Source organism: Leucoraja erinacea, chromosome 7 (genome assembly GCF_028641065.1).
Source record: "Leucoraja erinacea ecotype New England chromosome 7, Leri_hhj_1, whole genome shotgun sequence".
NCBI classification, from domain to species: domain Eukaryota; kingdom Metazoa; phylum Chordata; class Chondrichthyes; order Rajiformes; family Rajidae; genus Leucoraja; species Leucoraja erinaceus.
Window position 1 is genome coordinate 11,177,699 of NC_073383.1, and position 17,632 is coordinate 11,195,330.

The following is a 17,632-nucleotide window of genomic DNA, read 5'->3' on the forward strand; positions in this document are numbered from 1 at the left end:
GGTTCACCAGGTTAATTCCCGGGATAAGGGGGAAATCCTTTAAAACCGAGATGAGAAAAACATTTTTCAAACAGAGAGTGGTGAATCTCTGGAACTCTCTGCCACAGAGGGTAGTTGAGGCCAGTTCATTGGCTATATTTAAGAGGGAGTTAGATGGCCCTTGTGGCTAAAGGGATCAGGGGGTATAGAGAGAGAAGGCAGGTACGGGATACTGAGTTGGATGATCAGCCATGATCATATTGAATGGCGGTGCAGGCTCGACCGAATGGCCTACTCCTGCACCTAATTTCTATGTTTCTATGACGGGACTGACATATGATGAATGAATGGATCGACTGGGCTTATATTCACTGGAATTTGGAAGGGGACCTTATAGAAACATATAAAATTCTTAAGGGTTTGGACAGGCTAAATGCAGGGAAAATGTTCCCGATGTTGGGGGAGTCCAGAACCAGGGGTCACAGTGTAAGAATAAGGGGTAGGCCATTTAGGACTGATGAGGAAAAGCTTTTTTACCCAGAGAGTTGTGAATCTGTGGAAATCTCTGCCACAGAAGGCACTGGATGTTTTCAATAGAGAGTTAGATATAGCTCTTAGGGCTAATGGAATCATGGGATATGGGGAGAAAACAGGAATGGGGTACTAATTTTGGATGATCAGCCATGATCACATTGAATGGCGGTGCTGGCTCGAAGGGCCAAATGGCCTACTCCTGCACCTATTTTCTACGTTTATGGGTGCTGTCTGTACGGAGTTTTATTTTCTCCCTGTGACCGGGTGGATTTTCTCAGCGATCTTCAGTTTCCTCCCACACTCCAAAGACGTACAGGTTTGTAGGTTAATTGGCTTGGTATAAATGTAAAACAGTCCCTAGTGTGCAGGGACCGCTGGTCGGTGCGGACTCGGTGGGCCGAAGGGCCTGTTTCCATGCTGTATCTTTAAACTAAAAGGTTTAGTTTAGCGAGTCAGGTAGTATCTGTGGAGGAAAAGGATAGATAGTGTTTCGGGCCGGGACCCTTACTCAGACTGGATGACTGAGTGACAGACAGGATAAAGTTCAACATGTGCAGCTCTGCTTTGTCACAGGGGTAGGGTGTCATCAATATGTGACAATCAAAGCCCCTCCCACCCCACAATGATCCATGAGTGATCATCATTTGCAAGGGATCCCACCCGTACTTCCCAGCAGAAGTGCTGCTAGCTGATTGGAGACAAGTGATGTAGCCTACACTGCATAACCAAGGATAGATGTGAGTAGTCCAACCAATAAACAGTACAACCAAACCTGCATGACAGATGTTATGTCTTGTTGTGTAATCCACTGACATGCCTGGGAGGTGGTACAGATTATTTTACAGATTTGCAGGTGACTTCATCTGCAACCGTCAGGGGCTCCAACACAACACCGCTGTGCAGCATTCTGTGTAACAAAGGGCTACAGTGGGGGTTAGACACTGAGGAGTCATATATTGGAGAGGACAGGCCATCATCGGATGCAAAGTGACGTATGCATTACAAGAGGAGCAGAGCCCATCAGAGACTGGGATGCCCATAATGTCCTTATTGATGCATGACTCACGAAAGCCTCCCACCGCCTTCCACAACCCTATCCTGCAAATATCCTTATTCCCCTTCCAATGTTCAGCATCATTTGATATCCTCCATTATACACAAGTTAACATTTATAAGACCTGAAAGTAAATATAGAAACATAGAAAAATAGGGTAGACACAAAATGGTGGAGTAACTCAGCGGGACAGGCGGCATCTCTGGAGAGAAGGAATGGGTGTAGTAGGCTATTCGGCCCTTCGAAAAAAAGCATCACCATTCAATATGATCATGGCTGATCATCTAAAACCAATCCCTTGTTCCTGCTCCTTTCCCCATATCCCTTGATTCCTTTTGCCTGAAGAGCTAAATCTAACTCACTCTTGAGTTAGTAATATGCATACTTTTTCTCAGGTTTCTTGGATTAGTGCAGGTATCAGAGGTTATGGGGAGAAGGCAGGAGAATAGAGTTAGGAGGGAGAGATAGATCAGCGATAATTGAATGACAGAGCAGACTTGATGGGCCGAATGCCCTAATTCTGCTCCTACCACTTATGATCGTATGAGAATGTGGTGTCAAAAATATTTTTGCGAGGCTAAAGAATAAACGTAATCCTCTTGAAATTCCTAATATGAATTAAAACGCCCATTACACATAAAATACCCTGGAGACACAAAGAGCTGCGGTTGCTGGAATCTTGAGCAAAACATAAAGCGTTGCAACAACTCAGCGGGTCAGGCAACATCTGTGGAAGGGTCCTGACCCAAAACATCATCTGTTCATTTTCTCCACAGATGTTGCATTACCCACTGAGTGCCTCAAGCACTTTGTGTTTTTCATAAAACATCCTCACACAAGAACAATTCTTTACTTTTCATCCTGCCTCTTCTGTGCAACGTCTGTTGAGGTAGAAGCCGGCTGCACAGGTCATTGTCCTGATGGAAGATAGGCAATTGAGTGCATTCCTCCGTTTTCATTCTATGGGCCTGACCTGGACTTTTCCTCTTGAGACAAGGCTCTCATATCTTCCGGCAAGAAATACGCTCTGAATATTATGCTGCAAATCAGTGGGACCTTTGAAGAGCCAAGGGAAGGACTGTATGCATTATATTCAAGATAACATTCATAGGGTGTAAATCCTTTGAAGATCTGCATACATTTGCTGGCCTCATTAAGGTACTTCCCATTCTGGTGTCACTATCTTAGCTGATGAAGAGACATTGCGAAAGCCAGTGACATGACGCGACCCACATTGGGAGAAATTGTATCGCTCGAAGCAGCCAGCATCATCATGGACCCACACCACCCTGGGCCACGCACACTTATCGTTACCCCTGCCATCGGGAAGAAGGTACAGGAACCTGAAAACTGTTGACTATTGATCCACAGTGCATCTGTAACACCTGCTGCCTCACGCATTCTTTTCTGGTGGTCTCCTGTTTATCAATACAGGTGCACAACCTTTTATCCGAAAGCCTTGGGACCAGACACTTGTCGGATTTCGGACATTTTCGGATTTCAGAATGGAAGATTTTTAGCGTAGATTACGTAGGTAGCGCGGGCGGCTTGAAAGGTCTGGAGCAGCTGCCTCTTCCCCGGAGACCGGGAGAATCATTGCATAAATGTTAGTCAGTTAGTTTGGAGGGATTTTATGTGGTGGTGGTGGTGTAGGGGTGAAGGGGGAAACTTTAATTCTTAGTCCCCTACCTACCTGGTCGGCGACTCCCAACCTCGCGGAGCTGGGGGCTCCGTCCGGCCGCGGGCGGCGCCGGTTGGAGCTCCGACCCCGGCAACTCTACCCCTGGCTGCGAGGCGCTCCAAATTCAGCGCGGCCCGCGGCCGGACGTCCCAGCTCCGAGAATGTCGGGAGTCGGCGGCGTCGCGAGCAATGCCTTACCGGGTCGCCGTGCGGCAAGCTCCGGAGCGCTGTGGCCGCCTTCTTCCAACATTCGCGGAGCGTCGCTGGATTTGGAGCCGCGGAGCTGGGGGCTCCGTCCGGCCGCGGGCGGCGCCGGTTGGAGCTCCGACCCCGGCAACTCTACCCCTGGCTGCGCGGCTCCAAATCCAGCGACGCTCCGCGATGTTGTGTGTCGGCGGCCACAGCGCTCCGGAGCTTGCCGCACGGCGACCCGGTAAGGCATTGCTCGCGACGCCGCCGACTCCCGACATTCTCGGAGCTGGGACGTCCGGCCGCGGGCCGCGCTGGATTTGGAGCGCCTCGCAGCCAGGGGTAGAGTTGCCGGGGTCGGAGCTACAACCGGCGCCGCCCGCGGCCAGACCGGCCACAGCGCTGCGGAGCTTACTGCACAGCGACCCGGTAAGGCATTGACCGCTCCCCGCCTCTCCGACCAGGTAGGGGACTAAGAATTAAAGTTTACCCCCTTCACCCCCCTTCACATAAAAGCCCTCCAAACTAACTGACTAACATTTAAGCAATGATTTACAGATGTTTAAGCGTCTCCCGGTCTCCAGGGAGGAGGCAGCCGCTACAGTAGTACAGACCTGGGTTGACCGTGGGTCATTTTGGGTCAAGTTTGGCGCCAAACGCGAGCTTTGGTGCGCAGACGACATCTGGAAAAAATGGCCGGTTTTCGGAGCTTTTCGGTTTCTGGAACACCGGATAAAAGGTTGTGCACCTGTACTACCATCCACAACCCGGATAAGCATCAATACCTACTTAAGGAGAGTTTGCACTGTTACGCCCTCCGAAGCACACTACCTACAAACGCCAACTGCCGTTGCTCATTAGTACTTTGCAAGGAACCAAATGTCCAGAAAGTGAAACCTCACTCGCCAAGTCCAAGTATGTGAGCGAGAACAAGGGAGACACATGTTCACAAAGAACCTTCAAAATGAGTGAATTCCTCTCTGTAGAGGGGTCAAACTGTGCAGCCTCATACATTTTGTGAAGAGCCTGTGTGATATTATAGACATGAACTAACACTGTCCAGGTGATAAAGATTCAGCACCTTATTGTATTTAAGTGCATGTTCTGCCTTCTTAACATTGTGCAGACACTTCCAAATTCAATTAAATGTTATGCTTCCACATGCCATTGAACAGTGAAGTCAAAATTGAAGGTACACAAAAAAGCTGGAGAAACTCAGCGGATGCAGCAGCATCTATGGAGCGAAGGAAACAGGCAACGTTTCGGGCCGAAACCCATCAAAATTGAGATGTATGCACCGTTATTATACCTGATTTGGTTTTTGTTAAGAAATACAGAAATATGATACTGGTTTAATTGAAAGAGGAAAAGGACTAACAATTATAAAAAAAAGCCTTTATAGTTATTTTTGGACTTTTGAAGAGGAATCACTTTAGTCATATACGAAAAGTAGCACTCAGTAAGCTCTGACAAGTAGCAAAGTGATAATGACCAGAAGGTCTGTTTGTGTGATATTGAGTGAGAGGTAAATATTGGCCAACAAAACTCCTCTGCTCTGCTTCGTATTTTAATCCCACATGCTGCCGGAGACACGGTCTTAGTTTGATGCAGCCCTCATTCGGGTATTGGATTGGAGAGCTAACCTCAATGTTTGTGCTTAAGTTGCTGAAGTGAGACTTGAACCCACAACCTTCTGATTCAGAGACACGACTGCCAGGATATGTCACAATTGACTGGAATAAAGTGGTTTTGATAAACACATGGCTGAAAGCTTCACCTAGTTTAGTTTAGTATAGAGACACGCTTCGGCCCACTGAGTCTGGGCTAATGAGTGATCTCGGCACGCTAAAGGACCTGTCCCACGAACATGTGACTCCATGCGGCAAGCGCCACCTAAAGGGCCGGTCGCACCAGCATGCGCCTGCATGCGGCAAGCGCGACTTTACGTGGTCGCTTGAGCCGTACGGCCTCGCAGGGCTGGTCCCACTTTGATCGCCGGAGCCGTATGGAGTTGTGTGGAGCTGGTCCCGACAACGCACGGGGCTCAGAAAAACTGACCGTGTTTAAAAATTCCGCCGCACGCGGCAACGGCCTTCCGGCCCGCAGCCACCTCGACGGCGTACGTCACGCGCGAACTTCCGGCGGACTTCGCTCGAATTTCATTTCACTCACTCGACCTCTGTGCGGCCCCCGCTTCTGGTTTGGTCGCGCTTGCTGCATGCAGGTCGCATGCTGGTGCGACCAGCCCTTTAGGTCGCGCTTGCTGCATGCAGGTCGCATGCACGTGGGACAGGACCTTAACACTATCCTACACACACTAGAGATTACAATTTTACCAAGCCAATTAACCTGAAAACGTGTACGAGGAACCCGGAGCACCCGGAGAAAACCCATGCAGGTCACGGGGAGAACGTACAAACTCCATACAGACAGCACCCGTTGTCAGGATCGAACCTGGGTCTCTGGCGCTGTAAGGCAGCAACTCTACCGCTGCGCCACCGTATTGTTCACTGACTAATTCACACACACACTTCACCGCACCTATCCTCTCTTCAACATAGTCTGTTGACCAGGAAGTTACAACACAACCGAAAAAGGTAAAAAATGTTAGCCAAAGGATGGAACGCAATATTTGTGGGGAAGGCATGGGTCAGGGAGTGAATTAATACTTGAGTACCTGATTTTGCAAACAATGTGAGCAAATCAAAATGAAGGAGGTTGAAAAAAAGTGTGATAGGGATAGAAATTAATTTAAAAGTTGGCAGTGCTTAAAAGTTGAAAGGTCACCTGGTCCAGATGGTGAGCATCCTAGGATTTTGAGGTGAGCATGGGTGGATCTGGCCACAATCCTTCAATCCTACTTGGATGGACATGGGAGTGGTGTAAGATGGCTGGAAGGTTGCACATGTTACATTCCTGTTTGAGAAATGGGAGAGGGATGAACTAGAGCTCAGTTTGCTGGTGTAAGAAAAAAAACAAATCAAAAATAAAAATCACTTGTGTTAATGAATAGCAGCCAGCATGGTTGCATTAAATAAAGCTTTGATGTGCTAATGGAAAAGGTTGTTGGTGGTACTTGTGCATATATATGTTGAAAGGGTTCTGATATCAAAATTTAAATCTATGGGATTAAAGAGACAAAGCACCGTGGATATTAAATTGGTCCAGAGAAAAAAAACAAGGTTGTGGTGAACCCTTTTGTTTCATCCGAGAGGGAAACAAAAAGATGCCATATAGTATTAGGCTTGTCACACTTTTTCATTTATATTTAAAACATTTTGGATTGTCGCAGTACCTAAGATAATTATAGTAATGATTTTAGGGATTGTGGCATCTTTGAAAGCTTAGAAACACTGAACAAACAAATGACAGCTCTCAGGAAGACACAATCAGCTGGTGAAATGGGCAGACATATGTAGATGAAATTTAATGCAGAGATGTGTGAAGTGATGCACTTTTGGGAAGAAGAATGGATACATAACTACACAGTTTAAATTAAAGGGCCAGGAACAAAGACCTAAGTAATCACATAGGCAAGTATTAATGTGTCAGGACCTTAATATTGCCATTATAATTTTCAGCCCAAGGAAACATCGTTTTGCTTGTTAAGTATTTATAAAATGACTGGCAAGGCCTTGACTAGAGAATTGTGTTAAATGTTGGGCGACATATACTAATGCCCCTGTCCCACTTAGGAAACTTGAACGGAAACCTCTGGAGACTTTGCGCCCCACCCAAGGTTTTATGTGCGATTCCCGGAGGTTTTTGTCAGTCTCCCTACCTGCTTCCACTACCTGCAACCTCCGGAAACCACCAGCAACCTCCGGGAACCGCACGGAAACCTTGGGTGGGGCGCAAAGTCTCCAGAGGTTTCTGTTCAGGTTTTCTAAGTGGGACAGGGGCATAAGAAGGGCAAGAATCCGGGAAGAGTTTAGAGGGGATTTCCCAGAATGAAACCAAGACTGAACAATTGCAGTCATACAAAAAAAAACTAAAGACAAACTAAAGCAGTCAAGAATAAGAGACAGTTTCAAGATTACGAAAATAGGAGAACTAGCTTGCATTGCCAGGAGGGAACTAAAGTACGCAAGGATCTAGGAAAATCCACAGAAGAAGCATTGGTGTCAGGGAATATTCTCTCGGAGTAATAAATTACACCAGAAGGCAACAGATACAAAGGCAACTTTCAAACGTGATATTGTCTGCATCTAATTTCAAAGGAAAATAATGCTGAATTATGGGAAAAATGCAACAGCTGGACAAATGCAACAGCTCTTTTAGAGCAGACATGATGGTCCAACCGACCTTTCTCTCCTTTGCAAGATTCCACGATCATCTTAAATGTTCTCAGGAAAATCCCGGAAAAATAGGAAAATGCGGATAAAAACATAATATGGGTAGTGAAAATCAGGACTGATCTATGTGAATTTTCCCTGCTTTGGTATCAGTATTCTAATTTATTATAACTAAATAAAAATGACAAAAATAGAAATGACACATTGCAAGACATTTAACTTGTTTTATTTGGTGTTACAATACAGCAAATTTATGTGGTCAATTTGCTCCTTTTCTGAGAGTATACATGGCAACTCAAATCTTTCAGCGAGATGTAATGCAGTATTTTCATATTAATCCTGATATACCCATATTAGCATATTCCTAACACTGTTCCGCTGCTTTCATTACAACAGTAACTTTGTATCGCAGAACCATTAAGGACTGAGGGAAAAGGTTAATTGGCCCTCCGTGCCCACATTAGCTCTCTGAAATGGCTGCCCACCCATCCACTGCCTAACCTTTAGAGTCTTCTCATCTTCACATTTCTATTTGTGACCCCCCCCCCCACCCCCCCTCAATCGGCCATTCACTGTGATCATAGCTGATCATCCACAATTAGTATCCCGTTCCTGCCTTCTCCCCATATCCCTGACTCTGCTATATTTAAGCTTTATCTAACTCTCTCTTGAAAGCATCCAGAAAATTGGCCTCCACTGCCTTTTGAGGCAGAGAATTCCAGATTCACAACTCTCACGGTGAAAAAGGTTTTCCTCATCTCCGTTCTAAATGGCCAACCCCTTATTCTTAAACGGTGGCCCCTGGTTCTGGACTCCCCCAACATCGGGGACATGTTTCCTGCCTCTAGCGTGACCAACCCCTTAATAATCTTATATGTTTCAATAAGATCTCCTCTCATCCTTCTAAATTCCAGTGCATACAAGCCGAGTCGCTCCATTCTTTCAGCATATGACAGTCCAGCCATCCCGGGAATTAACCTTTTGAACCCTCGCTGCACTCCCACAATAGCAAGAATGTCCTTCCTCAGATTTGGAGACTAAAACTGCACACAATACTCCAGGTGTGGTCTCACTAGGGCTCTGTACAACAGCAGAAGGACCTATTTGCTCCTATACTCAACTCCTCTTGTTATGAAGGCCAACATGCCATTAGCTTTCTTCACCTGCTGTACCTGCATGCTGACTTTCAGTGACTGATGAACAAGGACCCCCAGATCTTGTACTTCCCCTTTTCCTAATGACACCATTCAGATAACAATCTGCCTTCCAGCTCTTAGTAATACTAAAGGTAATACTAAATTTACTTGCACCATTATTGCAGGAAAGGATAGATAATAACTTACTAAACAAAATACCCCCCCCCCCGCCTCCTTGCAAGCTTTTTAATTTAACTTCCAAAATGTTTATTCTGGTTTTAGTCAATAAAATTGAATACCACAGAACTAACACAAATATCGATGTTGTTGCCTCACCTCACACTGTGGATACTTGTCTGATTCCACAGAGTCAGAGCCATATAACATAGGAGCAAGCTCTTAAGTCACCATATCTTTGCCGGCCATCAAATACCTATCTATACTAATCAAATTTACTAGCACTTGGTCTATGGCCTTCAATCCTTCAGCGATTCATTTGTTCATCCAAATGCTTTTTAAATGTGTAAAGGTACCAAGTTAATTGAAGCAGGCCATGACCTATATCTCTCATTTCCCTTTCCCCTGACTCTCAGTCTGAAGAAGGGTCTCGACCCGAAATGACATCTATTCCTTTCCCCCAGAGATGCTGTTTGACCCACTGCGTTACACCAGCTTTTTGTGTCTATCTTCGCTTTAAACCAGCATCTGCAGTTCCTTCCTCCACACTACTTCTTGTAGCATGGATCAAAAGGCATTTTAGCACCGTTCAAAACAGGATGGGTGAAGCAAGTGGCTGATCAGCATTATGGATGCTTTATAAACTCAGCACTGGCAGCAGAGCCACTAAACTCTGGGTACCAACACAGCTTGAAGGCCATATTTACAGATTTCTGCCTTTCTCACTATCCTTAAGGGCCTGTCCCACGAGCATGCGACTCCATGCGGCAAGCGCAACCTAACGTGGTCGCTTGAGCCGTATGGCCTCTCGGGGCCGGTCCCACTTCGATCGCTGGAGCCGTATGGAGTTGTGCGGAGCTGGTCCCGACATCGTGCGGGGCTCCGAAAAACTGACCGTGTACAAAAATTCCGCGCGCCAACGGCCTGCAGGCACGCAGCCGCCTCGACGCGTACGCACCGCCTCGACACCGTACGTCACGCGCGAACTTCCCGCGGACTTCGCTCGAACTTCATGTCACTCACTCGACCTCCGCGCGGCTCCCGCTTCTAGTTTGGTCGTGCTTGCCGCATGCAGTCACATGCTCCTGGGACAGGCCCTTTAGGTCGCGCTTGCCGCATGGAGTCGCATGCTCGTGGGACCAGCCCTTTATACTCAATTAACATTTTGATGGGACAGGAAGATTGAAGTGTGCCTGTGTAGGTCGGGATAATAACAAGGCAATATAGACTAAAGTTGGTAAAAATGTAGAACTTTTACCAACATGTACAAAAATGGTGGATTCTTGGCTGTTTTCTAGCCTGCACAAGACTGGAGGTAGATTTCAAAAGATGCAAGTGGAAATGCTGCAGAATAGAGCAGACCATCAGCTACAAAAGCCATATAAACTTGATCGTATGCCTTAGAATTAATTTAATATAACTACATTTTTATATGTTTGAAGGGGCTATCTAGTCCCAACCAAACCCTTTCGTTTTTCTATTATGCAAAGCACGAGGCTTGCATCCAGAAAAAGACCTTATCACCTAATTTATGCAGCTATTTCACAACCGAGTTATTAACCTTTTAAACACTTAATGACAACTGAGGTTCAACAGCTGCTTGAAGACTGTTAAAAGATTATCCCAATTGCTTCTGCAGTTTTTTTTTGTAATTTTACTGTTCCACAAATGAAATAACGTTGTAGGAAACTTACTTAAAATGAAAACTAAATATTCATTTTCACATATCACACCGAAACAGACTATTTGACTGGTCTGTCATTGCCTATATTCTAGATAAACAAAACCAGCTCACTATCTTTCATATAACCATTGAATCCTTTCCCCATTATATACTTTACTAATTAACTCCCCATACATACATACAAAGGTTCTATACAACACCATGATCCACATTTTCCCTTCTATGTACAAAGATGTTTCTATTGAATCCATTATTGGCATTATCATTTTATATTTCTAACCATAGTTATTTTATTACCTTCAAAGTAGAACAGTTTCAACATGTCTATTGCATCACATACAAACTTTTAGATTACCCTCCCAAATATATCAGAGAAGAAATAATCAAAAATCACTTGAAAACGTTAACATTATTAGCTCTTTGTGCAAGAAAAAAACACCACCAATGTATGTCATCAGAAGGCAAATAATGAAGCTTGTGCTGTAACTGAAATGCTTGTACAAAGGCTAGTCAATCTTCACTGACCTTTAATACGAATGCGTTAAGCAGAATTTGTTTGTAGATGATTTCTAGTCTGTATCTCTATAATTGAGCTTAGAAATTCATTTCTCATTTGTCCTATCAGCTTCAAATGCGTGTATATCTGCTCACAATCAGATGCTCAAAGTTCACATGCACGAAAAACAAAGAGACCCATCAATATTTAAGCCAGCAAAATGTCATATGATTTTAAATGTCTATTGGCGAGTGCAGCTCGGCATAGTTGTGTTATGGTGACGTTTCAGATCAAGACCCTTCTTCAGATGTCCGAAGAAGGGTCTCGACCTGAAACGTCACCCATTCCTTCTCTCCAGAGATGCTGCCTGTCCCAGCATTTTGTCTATCTTCGGTGTATAACCAGCATCTGCAGTTCTTTCTTACACGGAGCTGTGTTATGTTCCATTTAAAAAAAATGAAACATTATGTGCGTCCAATGCAAGTTAGTGCTCGAACTAAATATCCCCTGTTGTCAAAATATTGGGTACTATGATCATTCTAACGTGAAGGTAGAATTAACTGAATTGCTAAAAAGCAGCAGAGGAACAATAGATCAAAGGCTTGTTTCTTGCTGTCTAGCTTCATGACAGCACTCTCGTACCATCATGTTAATATTGCCAAGTAATAGGAAATGGAGCAAATATGTTCCAGTGACCAAACAACTCCAGTTCAATCTGAATTCCTACAATTCACCATGTTCAGCAAGAGCAGTTTTACATGCTATTTTTTTCCCGCTTGCTTAATGAAATACGTTTACTGGACTGCAACTGACTGGTAGAATGGCTTCCTCTCAACTAGAAAGCCAAGGGTTAACTTCCAAGTGTTGTGCACGCCATTAGGAATTATCCTAATTGTGCACGCATCCTTCCTCCACTTTAATTTTGGGTGCTCGACACCCGAGCATTAAGGAAAGCAGAACTCTGCCATTCGAGTTCATTCCTCTCCACACATTTACACAGCGCCACTGTTGCAGAGTACAAACATGCAGTACAAAATGTTTATGCCCAATAGCAAAAGGAAGCTGCCAAAGAACAAATAGAATCTGCAGGAAAATAAAGAGAAGATTGTGTAGGAGGAAAAACAACTTGAGATGCCTATATCGTAGAATGCATCATTTGCAGATGTCATGGCAGCTTCCATAACCACAGTACTATGATTAGATTATAAATACATTTGCAAAAAGCACTTACCTCCACCCCCAGAACCTGATCCCATATCTGTAGAGAGACAAGATCTCATTAGAAGGCACAATAGCATAAAGAATGATTTATATATTTTTTTAACTTGTCATCTTCGCAACACAGGTTGTGGTCTACAGCTAAAATCTATTGATGCCGTCTGTATTAAGTCCTGAGGGAGACCCAAGCTGATAGACAAATGCGCAAGTCGGCCCATGACACTTTGTAAGTAACACGAACGTATTTTCATTGTGGCTGGGATGGCGATTAAGTGTCCAGTCCCGGGTGCTCCTAATTCCCATTTCCGTTCAATGTGCTTCAATAATAGCTTTGATACGCGATAACGAGCAGTCCCCGTTGTCTACGGCTGATTAGGTTAGAAACCCTTGCACACAGACTCCCAATTGGTAATTCTCAGCTTTATTTTAATGATGTGACAGACAAGAGGTTGAAGGCGCTTTCTCTCTCTCTCGCTCGCTGTGTGTGTGTCTGTCTCTCATTCATTCACTCACACGCAGCACTCAGTTGCAGAACATATCGCGGCGTTCATACCGTTGGAACAAGATCCTTCTCCCATCGCCTTGATTTCGCTCTGCTGCTTACAGGCAGCCTGTCGCAGGTAGCACTCGTTCTGGTAGGTGTTGCCATTGGATCCGCACACTGGCATATAGTCGGTGCTGCACTAAAAAGAAACGGAATCGCCGTTAAGATCCGGGGCGGACACGCCGGGACTTTTCTGCAAGATCCACCCCACAGGCTACGTGTATCCCGGCCGCCAGCAGCCAGCAGCCAGCAGCCAGCAGCCAGCAGCCAGCAGCCAGCAGCCAGCAGCCAGCAGCCAGCAGCCAGCAGCCAGCACCCGGACCAAAGGAAGGGCAGCCCCTTCTTACCTTCAGCTGGCAGTCACAGGTGATGGTCTCCCCGATCCGCAAGCACTCCCCGCCGAACTGACAGGTATTCACGTCGCAGAGGAACAGGTCGTGCTCCCTGTCGTCGAAACCTTGACAAAGCAGAAGAGAGGGGATGGCAAGTGAGAGAGGAGGACTGGAGGGAGGGAAACCTCAGACGAGGCACGAGTGGCGTCCGGGAACCCCGCTCGATCGCAGCCACCTAGTGCAGCTAGCTCCCTGCCACTGAGGACAAGTGTTGCAAGAAGAAATCGGCCTTTTGCAAAATAAAGCACACACCCGTTTCAGTGGGAAGCCCAGTCTCTCTTTTTGCATTGCATCTCCCCCCTGCTGCACATCTGCTCTGCACCACCCCCTAGTCCGGCTAACAATTAGATGTACAGGGATCTATATGTAGAGTACACGTCCTCTGCATGCGCGGAGATGCACACGCGCTTATGCATATTTATAGGTAAATAAAATATAGAAAACAGATTCACAGGTCGGGAACTTGAGTAATGACATGAAGTTGCAAACATATATAAAAGGAGCTGCATTTTAGGGGCCAGATTGTCTTCTTTTTGCAAAGATTGATGTCCTGAATCTTTCGTAAATCGCAAGTCTAAACCCGCAGACTGAAATTGCAGGCAGCCCCGGGCTTTGTTTTGCCTTTTCTTTCTGGCTGCAGTTTTTCCTGGGATTGCACCATGGAAAAGCAAATGATGGGAAAGGGAAGAGGGATGGGGTGCTGGGCAAAGGGGTGCATTGGTCTTGGTGTTGCAACTACGCTACCCCGCCCTCTGCCCAAGTCTCCGTCTCTTCCAGTGCACGCTCGCTGAAGATATTGCAACAACACCAGCCCGCGGAAGATCGGATACTTTCGATGGCAATGCCGAGGCGTGCTGTAAAAAATATATTTGCACCCTCTCCAACTCCGGGATCTCGGTCAGTAAAGGGGAGAAGAGCATGCACGGGGCTGCGGCAGACATTTCCTACCGCCGCCCCATCTCATGCCCAGAATAAATCAAATTGAGTCTGAGCGCAAATGCAAACTCAAAAAAAAATGTTGAATGCAAACACACACAAAAATGCTGTAAACAGCTCAAGCAGCCTAGATGGTGGAACACGATGTACTTTTCTGAATTCGGGCAGAAACCCGTCCTCTGATGTTTTTATAAAGTGTCATCTGTAACATCTTTGCAACGCTACACCTGGACCCATCACCGCCAACTTTTAGCACGAGTGTCAATATTCAATTACAACTGCGAGTTAAACAGTAGACCCCGTCCGTATGCAATGCAAGCGCTCCCAGTCCTCATCACACACCCCTCTCTCTCGCACAGTTGGGACTCTTGCCTTACCCGAACAGTTCCAGCCGGTGGGAGTCTGGCAGTCACTCAGGGAGGTAGGGTAGGCTGATGAATTAACAGGTAGTGTTGTGCATAGAGTCAGCATCGCCAGCAGAAAGTGCGGAGCAATAGCAAGTGTCCAGCCTGGCGGGTGGGACTCCACCATGACGATAGGCGGCGGATCGCGGACCTCGGCTCAATCGCAGGTTCTCCGACCCCACCATCTTACACAGGGCACATCACGCATCCTGCGCGCAGCAACGCCACCACATGTGTCCACCGTGAGCTCCAGAGCCCAGCAGCAGCAGCAGCAGCAGAAGTACCAGCTCTCTCTATCTCTCCCGGGCTGGCTGGATCATACGCTCTTGCAGCTCCGTCTCTATCTCTCTCACACACACACACACTGACAGTGGGGCTGGGCAAGACAGCTCTCGCTGACCGGGGCTGGGCAGCTCGTTGCCTGCAGCTCTCTCCTGCGCCGCACTGCCAATGGGGCTGCCTCGCTCGCTTGCTCGCTTGTGTGCCCTCCTTCTCTCTCCCCCGCTCCTCTACAAGCTTGGGATCGCGCAGACAGACAGCTTCGCTTCGCTCTGCTCTGGGCACCGGCTGCACTCGGGCAGGCTGGCGCTGTCCGGGCTCCGGCTGCAATGGGCAGGTCTGCTCCGGGCTCCGTGCACCGGGCTGCACTGGGCCACTGGTCCGGGCTCCGTGCTCCGTGCACCGGGCTGCAGCAGGATGAGTCGCGCTGGTCCGGGCTGAGCGGGCTCCGTGCTCCGTGCACCGGGCTGGCTCGCTGCTCTCCGGGCTGCAGGCGCTGGGCTGCAGGGTGAGTATGCGCTGGTCCGGACTGAGCGGGCTCCGTGCACCGTGCACCGGTTGCAATGTGGGTCTGCAGGACCGACCGACCGACCCCGTTCGCCCGCTCCCGGGGAAACTTGTTATTGATGGGGCGCCCGGCGCGCCCCGGCTTTTTCTGACACATCCCTCGGCTGCGATTGGAGCGGCGGGAGGGGTCGTGTAGCATCACGTGGGGGAGGGGGGGGGGGGGGGGGGGTGGGGGTGCGAAGCGACCCGCCCCCGACCCCCCCCCCCCCCCCCCCCCCCCCCCCTCCATGGCACCAGTACCGGCGACTGGCAGCGCACAGCCAGCCACCAAGAGCAGCACAGACTCCAGCATCAGCACCGAGCCGGGGTGAGCTGCGGCTTAGCTTAGCTCGGGCCCCGGGAGTGGACCAGCACAGGGACAGCGTGTCCCAGCAGCAGCATCCATCATTTTGCTGGCTCGGGGTCGGCGGGGTGCATGGACACTGGTGTTCAAGTGGGTTTAGGCGTCGGGAACGGGACATGAAGACCCCCCCCCAATACATTAGCAGCAACGATCCAGGCTCGGCTCGACTTGGGACAGCGAGTTCATTATGTGCACAACCCAGGCTCAACTCGGCTCCAAGCTTGGGGGACCGGTCGGAAGATCCGATCGCCGGCTGGGATCCGGGCTCGGCTCGGGGTTATGCAGCCCGGACAGGGCACAAGGTTTCAGCATCAGTTTGCATCCCTGGGTCTGCGTGGGGCTGGGGGGAAATCCAGCTTCGGCATCGCACCAGGCGCTGAGAGGGGAGAGAGGGAGGGGGGCGTCCAACATCAAGCGCCGATCCCAGGATTTTCAGGATGCGGGACAGTGATGGGGTGAGAGCGGAGGGGAGGGGAGGGTAGAGAGGGCCGTAGTGCCGAGAGGAAAGGGATCGGATCTCCGCGGCTCCAGCTTCATTTGAACCCGCTGCCGAAAGGAGTGCCAGAAGCCCCGAGCTTCCCCTCTCCGCCGGCCCAGGGTCTGAGAAACTACACCCATTGCATTGCACCGAATTAGCACTGATTCCATCGGACTCAATGTAGTCTCCCTGCCCAAACTCAAACACCGTCTCCTTGCCATTCTCATTAGCAGAAGTTACACCATTTCTCTCCATTGCAATAGCGAGGAGACCAATTAATGATTTAAAAAAAAAACATTCATCGGATCTCGCTCCCACCGAGGGAGCGAGTTAAAATGATGTTACTCATGTCAGCACTGGTTCAGGCGAAATGTGTAGGAAGGAAGCGCAGATGCTGGTTTAAAACACAGCTTTTCGTGTCTATCTTCAGCACTGGTACAGTTACAGTCCCCCCCGCTGAGGGGGGTAGATAGCAAAGAACGCACGAAACCTCACTGCCTTTTAAACCCCAGCCGCCCAGGAAAGTGGATGAAATAAGTACTTATTAACCGTTGAACGCTGGGCGAAATTGTATTAGATGATTAGGAAACTGCCGTCGGTGTAGCCACCCGGTGGGGTCCTGGTCACAAAAAAAATGCTGAATATGTAAAACTGAAAAAGGGGCAAAAACTTAATTGTTCCATGCAAAGGTTGTAAGATCATGGAGGTCTCCAAGAACAAAGGATTAGAAGCAAGGGGACAGTAAATTCTTAGAATGCACTCTGGACACTAGGAACTGTAAATTTCGAGGCCATCGGATCAGATACCAACCAGCCATCAGTAAATTCCGAGGACACGGAACGGGATAACAGGGGATTGTAAATCCCGAATACGTGGTATTACGGCCAAAGGAAAACAAGTTCTTGGGGGCATGGGATCAGATAACAGTGAACAGTAAATTCTCAGGAATTGAAGCTGGATGCCAGCGGACAGTAAATTCTAAGTACATGGGATCAGATACCAGTGGGCAGTAAATTCTGGGGGAAATAGAACCTGATTCTAAGGACAATGTATTCCGAGAACAACGGATTAGATATAGGGAGGACGAATTCACAATTCTTTTGGCAATTGTAAAGTTCGCAATAAAATAGCCGGCGCTATTATCAAATGCAAAGATACGGGGAATTAAAGGAACATCCGATTGGATACAATACAATAAGCTCTGAGGGCGATGAACTTGGATTACATGAAATAATTACCTTTTAAA

At 47.7% G+C, this 17,632-nt stretch overlaps 1 protein-coding gene across 1 annotated transcript in view; it reads right to left on the bottom strand.

The window, feature by feature from the left end:
- tmeff2a (transmembrane protein with EGF-like and two follistatin-like domains 2a) overlaps positions 1 to 15,411 on the bottom strand; it is an 86,299-nt gene extending 70,888 nt beyond the window's left edge. Inside the window, exons 1-4 of the mRNA XM_055637787.1 lie at positions 14,693 to 15,411; positions 13,335 to 13,444; positions 12,997 to 13,126; positions 12,457 to 12,483 (exon numbers count right to left, since the gene is read on the bottom strand). Of these exons, the coding sequence (XP_055493762.1) occupies positions 12,457 to 12,483; positions 12,997 to 13,126; positions 13,335 to 13,444; positions 14,693 to 14,846 (421 nt within the window). The 5' untranslated portion in view covers positions 14,847 to 15,411. The remainder of the gene's footprint in view (positions 1 to 12,456; positions 12,484 to 12,996; positions 13,127 to 13,334; positions 13,445 to 14,692) is intronic.
- Between the last annotated feature and the right edge of the window lie 2,221 nt (positions 15,412 to 17,632).